Source organism: Carcharodon carcharias, chromosome 1 (genome assembly GCF_017639515.1).
Source record: "Carcharodon carcharias isolate sCarCar2 chromosome 1, sCarCar2.pri, whole genome shotgun sequence".
Taxonomy (NCBI): Eukaryota; Metazoa; Chordata; class Chondrichthyes; order Lamniformes; family Lamnidae; genus Carcharodon; species Carcharodon carcharias.
In genome coordinates, this window is record NC_054467.1 from 68,456,156 (window position 1) to 68,468,201 (window position 12,046).

Genomic DNA, 12,046 nt, shown 5'->3' on the forward strand with positions numbered 1-12,046 from the left:
TTGTTTCCAGTCACTGAGCCAATTTTAGATCCAACCTGCCACCTTCCCCTAATCCCATAAGAACTCACTTTCCTGACCAGTCTGCCATGTGGAACCTTGTCAAATACATTGCTGAAATCCATGTAGGCAACATTCACTCCACTATCCTCATCAATCCTCCTTCTTACTTCCTCAAAAAACTCTATTAAGTTAGCAGGACACGATCTCCTCCTAACCAAACCTTGCTGACTATCCCTGATCAATCCGTGCCTTTTTAAGTGAGTTTATCCTGTCTACTAGAATGGTTTCCAATAATTTGCCCACCAAAAAAGTCAGACTGACTGACCTATAATTTTCTGGCCTATCCCTCACACCCTTTTTAAATAATTGTACAACGTTCACAGACCGCCAATCCTCTGGGACCTCGCCTGTACCTAATGAGGATTGGAAAATGATCGTCAGAGAATCCACTATTTCCTCCCTGGCTTCCTTCAATAGCCTGGGATAGAATCCATCTGGCCCTGGTGATTTATCCACCTTCAAGGATGCCAGCACCTCCAGTGCTTCCTCTCTCAAAATACTTATTGTATCTAATATTTCACATTTCTCCTCTTTAGCTAGAATGTCTCTATCATTTCTCTCCTTAATGAGGAAAGAGACAAAGTACTGATTCAGAATCCTGCTCGCGTCTTCTGCATTAATCCACAAGTTACCATGTACATCGCTGATAGGCCTTACCTCTCCCTTAGTTATTCTCTTGCTCCTGATGTACTGGTAAAACATTTTGGGGTTTTCTTTGATTTTACCTGCCAATACCTTTTCGTATCCTTTCTTTGCTTTCCTAATTTCCATTTTCCATCATGATGTAAGAAATAGAACCTTTAAGAATTTTTTTTAAGAATTGAATACAATTCTCATGGAACTAGCTGGCACAGCATTTAATTCTCTCTCTCTCTAAAAAAAAACAAAAAATTCTAAGGAGTCAGGGACCAAGACAAAGTGGAGATAAAGGTCACAAAGACTGCACTCCCCACATCGAGGTCCCTGACTCTACAAACATTCCCAAACTGATAGAAGAAAGCCTTCTGGTGTCCTCTGTACCCCAGTGACCTTAAGCCAGGATGTTGAACGGTGGGGGAAAGAGAGGGAAGCACCCTGACATCTTGGGTACCTGTCCTGTATCCATTGGTCAGAAGGGTTTGAACAGGTGATTGACACTGGGTAAGCTACCAACCCCAAGAACACACATTAACAAGTGCTCAGAGACAGGGGGCAACCCCTAGTCAGGCAGCTGCCTTTTTCAGATGGAGGATGGACCAGGAAAGAACGAAGGCGACAAGTAAGGAGTATTCGAATAGTTTGGCTGGAGAGCAGAATGCTATCACAAGCTACTGAGATCAATGCACTCTGTTGCAACCTTCCGTTTGTCCTCTGGATCAGTAAACTGCTCTCAATTGTCACAGGTTGTATGCTTTTCCTGCCTATTTAGCTAATCACAGTATCGCGGTCACAGTATATTTCCAGCGCAGGAGGAGGCTATTCAGCCCATCGAGTCTGCACTGGTTCTCTGAAAGAGCATTCCACCTAGTCCCTCTCCCCCATCTTATCCCTGTAACTTTGCACATTCTCTTTTTTGCCGTGTAGCAATCCAATTCCCTCTTGAATACCTCGCTTGAACCTGCCTCAGGAAGTTTGTTCCAGACTCCAACCACCCTCTGGCTGAAAAATTTTTTCCTCACATTACATTTATTCCTTTTGCCAATTATTTTGAATCTGTGTCCTCTAATTCTTGATGTTCTCAAGTGGGAACAGTTTCTCACTATTTACCCTGTCCATAACCCTCAGGATCTTGAATACTTCTATTAAATCTCCTCTCAGCCTTCTTTTCTCCAATGAAAACAGTCCCAACCTCTCCAATCTTTCCTCATAGCTACAGTTCTTCATCCTGGGAATCATTTCTGTGAATCTCCTCTGTATTCTGTCCAATGCTTTCACATCCTTCCTCAAGTATGGCATCCAGAACTGGACACAGTACTACAGATGAAGCCTAACTAATGTCTTATAAAAGTTCAACATGACCTCCTTACTCTTGTACTCAATGCCCCTATTAATAAGACCCAAGATACCATATGCTTTATTAACTGCTCGCTCGACATGCCCTACCATCTTCAATGACCTTTGTGCGTATACACCGAGGTCCCTCTGTTCCTGCACCTCCATTAGAGGCTCTCCCTTTTCTTTAATACTGTCTCACCATATCTTTCCCACCAAAACAAATCACCTCACGCTTCTCTGCATTGAATTGAAGGGTCATGAGGACTCGAAACGTCAACTCTTTTCTTCTCCGCCGATGCTGCCAGACCTGCTGAGTTTTTCCAGGTAATTCTGTTTTTGTTTTCATCTGCCATTTGTTTGCCCAATCCACCAACATCTCTATGTCCTTTTGAAGTTCAAGACTATCTCCATTACAGTTCACAACATTTCCAGTCTTCGTATCATCTGCAAATTTTGAAATCATGCCCTGCACACAACAGTCCAGGTCATTAATATATATCAGGAAGAGCAAGGGTCCCAACACTGACCTCAAGGGAATTCCACTACAAACCTTCCTCCAATGTGAAAAACAACCATTTATCACTAATCTCTGTTTCCTGTCACTCAGTCGATTTTTTAAATCGAAGTGCCTACTTTCCCTTTTATTCCATGACCTAGAATTTTCCTGACAAGTCTGCTGTATGACACTGTATCAAAGGCCTTTTGAAAATCCATATACACCACAACGTCAGCATTTCTTTTATCAATTTTCCCTGTTGCCTCTTCACAGAATCACGGAATTGTTATGGCACAGAAGGAGGCCATTCGGTCCATCGTGTCTATACAAGCTCTCCGAATGAACTCAACCAGTTCCATTCTCCTGCCTTCTCCTCATAACCCTGCACATTCTTCCTTTTCAAATAACGATCCAATTCTCTCTTGAATGCCTCGATTTAACCTGCCTCCCACACACTCTCAGGCAGTGCATTCCAGATCCTAACTACTCACTGCATGAAAAAAGTTTCTTATGTCTCCATTGCTTCTTATGCCTTAATTACCTTAAATCGGTGTTCTCTCATTCGAGATCCTTCTGCCAATGGGAACAGTTTCTCCCTATCTATTCTGTCCAGGCCCCTTGATTTGGAACAACTCTGCTACCTCTATTTTTATATAATTTTTTTTAAGCTATATATTTTTTTCTTTTCTGCCCCAACCTCCCACCCCCTTACACCTCCCCAACAGGGCCATCTGTCACTTGTTCTTATGTTGTGTTTTCACGGAGCTCTGATCCTTGTTCTGCTATTAACACATTCCGCTATCTTACTTTTGTGCCACTACCAGAACCTTCTTTAGTCTTTAACACAACCATTAAAATTCCCTTTGTCTTGTGTCCATGACCTCTTTGTCAATCTCTCCTTAGCTCCCACCTATCCCTGAACGTCTACTTTGCTCCAATTGCTCCACCCCCTCTTAAACGGTAAAAAATCCATCACATTTCTACTTCTCCTTAACTCTCAAAAAACTCCAGCAAGTTACTTAAACATGATTTTCCCTCGATAAACCCATGCTGCCTTCCTTTAATTATCCTGTACCACAGTTTCCCTGAGGTCAAACTGACTGGCCTATAGTTGCCAGCTTTATCCTTGCACCCTCTTTTGAATAAGAATGTAACATTCACAGTTCTTCAGTCCTCTGGCACCTCCCCTGTGTCTAAGCAAGACTGGAAGATTATCACTAGTGCCTCTGCAATTCCAAACTCACTTCCTTCAGTGCCCTTGGATGCATCTCATCTGGTCCCGGTACCTGATCTATTTTAAGGAAAGATAGCCTTTCTAACACCTCCTTCCTCTTGATTGTAAGTTCTTCTAGTGTACCAGTTACCTTTTCTCTCACCTCGGCCTGGATAGCAAGTAAAGACAGATGCAAAGTGTTCATTCAACACCTCTGCTATTTCTCCACCTCTGCATGCAAGTCCTCTTTTTTGTCCCTAATCGGCCATACTCTTTTTTGTACCACCTTTGCATTATTTGTGTGTTTATAGAAGATCTTGGGATTTCTTTTTATGTTCACTGCCAGCCTCTTTTCATGCTCACTCCTTGCTTTTCTTTAGTTTCTTCACTTCCCCTCTGGTCTTTCTACATTCGGCCTGATTCTCCATTGTATTTTCTACCTGACATCTGCCGTAAGCATTCTTCTTCCTTTTCAACTTTACCTCTATCGCTCTCGTCATCCAGGGCGTTCTGGATTTATTTGTCCTATTTTTTCCCTTCAAGGGGACATTGCCCGCAATACTTTGTTCAGCCACTGTCTTTTCTGTCAACGTCTGATTCCAACTCACTTGACTCAGATACATTCTCATCCCATTGAAGTCCGCTTTCCCCCAATTAATTATCAGTGCACTGGACTGATCTCTGTCCTTTTCCATGATTAACCTAAACTTTGATACAATGATCACTGTCCCCTAGAGGCTCTCCAACTGATATTTGATCCACTTGGACCAATCATTCCCCAGAACCAAGTCCAAAAGTGCATGCCCTCTCGTTGGAGAGGAAACATACTGCTGCAAAAAATCTTGAACACATTCCAAGAACTCACTCCTCTTGTCCTTTTGTACTATTCCTGATCCCAGTCTATATTTGGATAATTGAACTCCCGCATTATGATTACTCTATAATTCTTGCACCTCTCTGTAATTTCTTTGCAAATTTGTTTTTCCACATCCCTTCCACTAGTTGGCAGTCTATATACTTGTGTTATCCAATGTTATTGCACCTTTCTCATTCCTTACCTCGAGAGAGAGAGATTCTGTTCTTGTCCCCTCTGGAACATACCCTCTCTCTCAAGTACTGTAATGGCATCTTTAATCAATATTGCCATTTCGCGGCCCTTTTCTTCCTCTGCTGTCTCTCCTAAACACCTTGTACCCAGGAGTATTTAACGCCCAGTCCTTGCCTTCTTTCAGCCAAGTCTCTTGTTAAATCTATATCATTATTCCATTTGTCAACCTGTGCCTGCAGTTCACCAATCTTACTAACCACGTTCCATACATTCACATATATGCACATTAGCCCTGATTAAGTCTTTTTTAATTTCCTGCTTATTCTGACCCAATCTAATGACTTACTGTTGCCTACTCTAATTTATCAAACTCTCCAAGTATTCTATTTACCTTGATGCAATTCTGATATATCCTCATTATTAATTGGTACTTAATTACTTCCCACTGCCAGTTTTTCTCCTTTGCACTCTGAATTTCCCCTCCGGGTTCCCGTCCCCCTGCCAATCTAGTTGAAACCCTCCCCAACAACACTCACAAACCTCCCCATGAGGATACTAGTGCCAGTCATTTTAAGATGTAACTCATCCATAAGACCTTAAGACATAGGAGCAGAAATTAAGCCATTCAGCCCATCGAGTCTGCTCCGCCATTCAATCATGGCTGATAAGTTTCTCAACCCCATTCTCCCGCCTTCTCTCCGTAACCTTTGATCCCCTTAGCAATCAAGAAACTGTCTATCTCCGTCTTAAATACATTCAATGACCTGGCCTCCACAGCCTTCTGTGGCAATGAATTCCATAGATTCACCACTCTCTGGCTAAAGAAGTTTCTCCTCATCTCTGTTCTAAAAGGTCTTCCCTTTACTCTGAGGCTGTGCCCTCAGGTCCTAGTCTCTCCTACTAATGGAAACATCTTCCCCACATCCACTCTATCCAGGCCTTTCAGTATTCTGTAAGTTTCAATCAGATCCCCCCCCTCATCCTTCTAAATTCCATCGAGTATAGACCCAGAGTCCTCAAACATTCCTCATATGTTAAGCCTTTCATTCCTGGGATCATTCTCGTGAACCTCCTATGGACCCTCTCCAGGGCCAGAACATCCATCCTAAGATACGGGGCCCAAAATTGCTCACAATATTCTAAATGTGGTCTGACCAGAGCCTTATAAAGCCTCAGCAGCACATCCCTGCTTTTATATTCTAGTCCTTTCGAAATAAATGCCAACATTGCATTTGCCTTCCTAACTACTGACTCAACCTGCAAGTTAACCTTAAGAGAATCCTGGACTAGGACTCCCAAGTCTCCTTGCATTCCAGATTTCTGAATTCTCTCCCCATTTAGAAAATAGTCTATGCCTCTATTCTTCCTACCAAAGTGCATGACCTCACACTTGCCCACGTTGTATGCCATCTGCCACTTCTTTGCCCATTCTCCTAACCTGTCCAAATCCTTCTGCAGCCTCCCCGCCTCCTCAATACTACCTGTCCCTCCACCTCTCTTTGTATTATCTGCAAACTTAGCCAGGATGCCCTCAGTTCCTTCATCTAGATCATTAATGTATAAAGTGAAGTTGTGGTCCCAATACTGACCCCTGCGGAAGTCCACTAGTCACCAGCCGCCATCCTGAGAAGGACCCGCTTATTCCCGCTCTCTGCCTCCTGCCAGACAGCCAATCTTCTATCCATGCTAGTACTTTGCCTCTAACACCATGGGCTGTTATCTTACTGAGCAGCCTCCTGTGCGGCACCTTGTCAAAGGCCTTCTGGAAGTCCCAGTAGATAACATCCATTGGCTCTCCTTTGTCTAACCTACTCGTTACCTCCTCAAAGAATTCTAACAGATTTGTCAGGCATGACCTCCCCTTGATGAAACCATGCTGACTTTGCCTGATTTTACCATGCACTTCCAATATTCTGAAATCTCATCCTTAATAATGGACTCTAACATCTTACCAACAACCGAGGTCAGGCTAATCGGCCTGTAATTTCCCGTCTTTTGCCTCACTCCCTTCTTAAACGGGGGGGGTTACGTTAGCGATTTTCCAGTCTGCTGGGACATTCCCTGACTCCAGTGATTCCTGAAAGATCACCACTAACGCTTCCACTATCTCTTCAGCTATCTCCTTCAGAACTCTGGGGTGTAATCCATCTGGTCCAGGTGATTTATCCACCTTCAGACCTTTCAGGTTTCCTAGCACCTTCTCCTTGCTAATGGCCACCATACTCACCTCTGCCCCCCAACTCTCTTGAACTTTGGGGATGTTACTCGTGTCTTCCACCGTGAAGACTGACGCAAAGTACCTATTCAGTTCCTCCGCCATTTCTTTTTTCCCCGCTACTACTTCTCCAGCGTCATTTTCCAGCAGCCCAATGTCCACTTTTGCATCTCTTTTACCCTTTATATATCTAAAAAAAACTCTTGCAATCTTCTTTTATATTCCTGGCTAGTTTACCCTCATATTTAATCTTCTCCCTCCTTATTTCTTTTTTAGTTGTCCTCTGTTGGTCTTTGTAGGCTTCCCAATCCCCTGGTTTCCCACTGCTCTTCACTGCATTATATGCTTTCTCTTTAGCCTTTATGCTGTCCCTGACTTCCCTTGTCAGCCAAGGTTGCCTCATCCTCCCTTTAGTATGCTTCTTCTTCCTAGGGATGAATTTTTGCTGTGTCTCCCAAATTACTCCCAGAAACTCCTGCCATTGCTGTTCCACTGTCTTTCCTGCTAGGCTCATCTCCCAATCAATTCTGGCCAGCTCCTCCCTCATGCCTCTGTAGTTGCCTTTATTCAACTGTAATACCGTTACATCTGATTCCAGTTTTTTCCTCTCAAATTGCAGGGTAAATTCTATCATATTATGGTCACTTCCTCCTAAAGGTTCCTTCACCTTAAGCTCCCTTATCAAATCTGCCTCATTACACATCAATAAATCTAGAATTACCTGCTCCCGAGTGGGCTCCACCACAAGCTGCTCCAAAAAGCCATCTCGTAGACATTACACAAATTCCTTTTCTTGGGATCTACTACCAACCTGATTTTCCCAGTCTACCTGCATACTGAAATCCCCCATGATCACAGTAACCTTGCCTTTCTTACACACCTTTTCTATCTCCTGGTATATCTTGTGCCCCACATCCTGATTACTGTTCAGAGGCCTGTACATAACTCCCATCATCCTTCTTGTACAAGTCCCACCTGCCCCAGAACCAATCCAAATACCTCAGAAATCTAAAGCCCTCCCTCCTACTCCATTTCTCCAGCCATGTGTTGAACTGCTCAATCTTCCAATGCTTATGTTCACTAGTAACCTGAGATTACTGCTCTTGAGGTCTTACTTTTTAATTCCCTTCCTAACTCCCTAAAATTTGCTTTCAGGACCTCATCCTTTTCCTACCTATGTCATTGGTCCCAATGTGGACCACGACCTCTGGCTATTCATCCTTCCCCAAAAGAATGTCCTGCAGTCGACCCTGGCATCAGGGAGACAACATACCATCCTGTCTGCTCCCCTATCTATGGAATTCCCTACTACTATAGCATTTCCACTCTTCCTCCTTCTATCCTGTGCAGCTGAGCCTCCTGTGGTGCCAAGGATTTGGCTCTTGCTACAGTCCTTTGAGGAACCATCTTGCTCATCAATATCCAAAATGGAAAAGGGCTTAGAGAGCGAAATAGCCTCAGGGGATTCCTGCACTACCTGCCTGTTTCTCTTAGATTCTCCGGCGGTCATCCATTCCCTCTCTGCCTGCGTACTTCTTAGCTGTGGTGTGACCACCTCTCTAAACATGCTATCCATGTAATCCTCAACCTTGTGGGTGCACCACAGTGATTCCAGCCACCTTTCAAGCTCCGCAACTCAGAGCTCAAGTTTCTGCAGCTGGTGACACTTCCTGCAGATGTAGTCATCAAGGATACGTTATGCCTGCATGACTACCCACATCCCGCAAGATGCACATTCCACATGGCCAAGCTGCACTGACATACCTTATACTTTATTTACTACAGTACTGACTAATTTATTTTAATTATCTTAATTTAGAATAATTCCTATGTATACTACAATTTGCTGTGTTTATCTCAGTCTTGCCCCTTCTCGTACCATTAACTCTCTGGCTCCGCTCTCTGTCTCCCTCCTTCAGCACTCCGACTCTGCTCTCAGTCTCGCTCCTTCTCACGCTCTTTTAGCTCTCCAACTCATAACTAAACTTTTGCTTTTTATAAACTTAATAAACTACCTTAAAATTATTTACGAATACAAGACTACTTACCTTAGGCAGCTGTAGCTCATGAACCCAAAATCTTACAAGGAGTTACCACTGTACAGTCCTTACGGAGACCAAGTCCCATCTTCATGTGGAGGACACCCTGCACTATGTTGTGTTGTTATCACTGGGCTAAATGGGATAGGTTAAGAACTGATCTAGCAGCTCAAAACTAGGCATTCATGAGGCACTGTAGGCCTACAGCAGAATAGTATACCACTACAATCTACAATTGCATTGCCCAATATATCCGTCACACCTCCATCATCATCAAGCCAGATGTCTACCATACCCTTCTACTAAAGCACTGAAGACAATTTAAGTACTACCAGCTCCCCAGCTGATAATACTAAATTTGCACAACCTTGGATCCAAACTGGGAATTTTGTGGTCTGCATGAATCAGCTGTTCATGGAATAAACTTGCTAAACCATCACAGAAACTATTGTTTAAACCTAAATGGCACACAGGTCTCCTTTGGCAAGTAGCACAATTTTAAATGCATTAGTGACCAGACTGCACAGAAACCCTAAGCAACCGGTTTCAAAACAGAATTTTAAAAATTAACGCAATGTCTCAAAGAAGGCATTTGAAGTTGTTTTAAAATCTAACAAGACATTGTAATTAAAATGATAGTGACTTTTTAAACTGAGGCACGAGTATGACACATGGAGTGATTTAGTTTAGTTTTGAAAGCAACTAGCATTTGGGAAGGAAGCAAAGCAAAAAATTGATATTTATTTCTCAAGTTCACCAATTCTGAATAAAATATTACACAATAGTGACTGACAAATTTAATTTTAATCTGATAAAATGCAGTGTAGACAAAAAACAAATCTAAGTTCCAATTATGAAACCATAATATGCACATGGTATCTCAGTTAACAAATGCTCAGACTGACTTGAGAGAAAAAAGAGTAAATCTGGCCAGATGCAGTAACCCAAACATGTACAACCCAAATTGACTTATCTATGTTAATCCCTCACTGATAAACCGGCTCCTTTTGAGTGACAGTTTAACAGACCTTCATGGAGACTTGAAAGAAAATGCAAATAGATATCTGTCTAGTATCCTCCTAGAGAAAATCCATTATTGATACAAATTCATCAAGGACTAATCTAGCAATGACTCCACTAGTGTGTGATAAAAACATGGAAAAAAATTTTGCTATTTGTTGAGCTTGTAAAAAAGACTGCAATTTGATTATTACAATTCTGTTTAGTGTCATAACTATTTTTTAATGGTGCATGCCGATAATATCAAATATATATAGCTGACCTAACTATAGCTTCTTCATAAAAACAAAAAAACTGCGGATGCTGGAAATCCAAAACAAAAACAGAATTACCTGGAAAAACTCAGCAGTTCTGGCAGCATCGGCGGAGAAGAAAAGAGTTGACGTTTCGAGTCCTCATGACCCTTCGACAGAACTTGCTCAAGTTCTGTCGAAGGGTCATGAGGACTCGAAACGTCAACTCTTTTCTTCTCCGCCGATGCTGCCAGTCCTGCTGAGTTTTTCCAGGTAATTCTGTTTTTGTTATAGCTTCTTCATGTTAGGGCTATAAACTGGTTTATAGAAGTATTCTAGAACAACAATATGACAAGACAGTAACAATGTGTGTATGGTTACTGTATAAACTTAAAAATATTTCATTTAGGAGGCAATCTGCAGTTTTTGCACATCAGTCTGAAATAATATATCAATTTTATTTGAGGTAATTCAAAGATACTTAAAATACCACCATTTTATAGGCAGGTAACAAAATCAAATGTAATCAGCCATTAATTATCTACCTAAATTTTACTGCTATATAAACATTCACAATGTAGTTCAAATTTAAAACCACTGTATTAATAAATATCTATAACATGAAGGATATATGCCACCAAATCATAAAATGATCAATATTAGAACACAGAGAGCAAGGTGCAACATAGTATGTTAACAGCTCACATTTTAAGTGGTTATACGTGGCAGTGTCAGATGGTTTCAGAAATCACTCATATGAAACAGAAAAATCTCTAATTTGCCAACCATAATCCCAAAGACCCACCTTGTTGAAGAGTCAGGAACTGCCTGAAAGCAACCTTTCATGATATTCTAACAAAGATTTTTTAACCTGATAAATTAAATACAAATCACTTAAGTGAATATTAAGTAAGCGTTTAATAGCAAAGATGGTTGTTGGAAATAGTTTCTAAATTACATTAAACATTTCACAGGACACTTCAGCATTTAACCTACTTTGAGCATACATGTTCTTCAAAAAATGGTAGAGATTTACCTGTAGGTTCAACAGCAGGATCCTCCACAGAGTCAGTGGTGGAGACCACGCTAACAGCATCTGTAGTAGCAGAAGTAACTGTTTCACTTCCAACAGCGATCCGAGGTTTTTTAGGAGCTACTACAACACTTCTATGAAAAAACATAAATCATTAATAAATAGTGAAACACTTGATAATATAATTTATATCTGTAGTGTCAGTAACATAGAACATCTCAATACATTTCATTTCAAAGAAACATTAACAACAATTTTGTCTACTAAGGTAATGAAACATACTACATTATCACAGCAGAGATCTGGAAACATTAATAGAATTCCTTGAGAAGTCTTTATGCCTATGGCAATTGCTAAAGTTGCCACATTTCTGATGCCAACTGTCACTTTACTTGTGCCTGCCAAACACACACACAGAAGACATTATCCTAGGAGAGCACAAACATACTGGTCAAGCTTGAAGTCCTATCAAAAGGTATCTGAAATGCACATCCCTAAAAAAGCAATAACTGTATAATATTGGGAATGTCTAAATTACCATTGTACACAACGCCCTTCTCAAAAATAGTAAAAGTGAAATGGCAACCAACATTGATGAATAACCGGTTAACTTTTATTTCTCGGCATCATACATAATTCACCATTCACAAGGAAAAGCTGCTAACTTGCTTACAAACCACTCAAGCATTTTCTGGTTATACTTAGAGTTATCGTC

The 12,046-nt window shown here is 41.4% G+C and overlaps 1 protein-coding gene and 1 long non-coding RNA gene across 3 annotated transcripts in view; one reads left to right on the forward strand and one right to left on the reverse strand.

Moving 5' to 3' along the window:
* lrba (LPS responsive beige-like anchor protein) overlaps positions 1–12,046 on the reverse strand; it is a 917,803-nt gene that overhangs the window by 659,956 nt on the left and 245,801 nt on the right. For both annotated transcript variants that reach the window (XM_041200623.1, XM_041200530.1), the window contains exon 30: positions 11,335–11,465. In XM_041200623.1, the coding sequence (XP_041056557.1) occupies positions 11,335–11,465 (131 nt within the window). The remainder of the gene's footprint in view (positions 1–11,334; positions 11,466–12,046) is intronic.
* LOC121284956 overlaps positions 1–12,046 on the forward strand; it is a 118,919-nt gene that overhangs the window by 79,268 nt on the left and 27,605 nt on the right. The window lies entirely within an intron of this gene.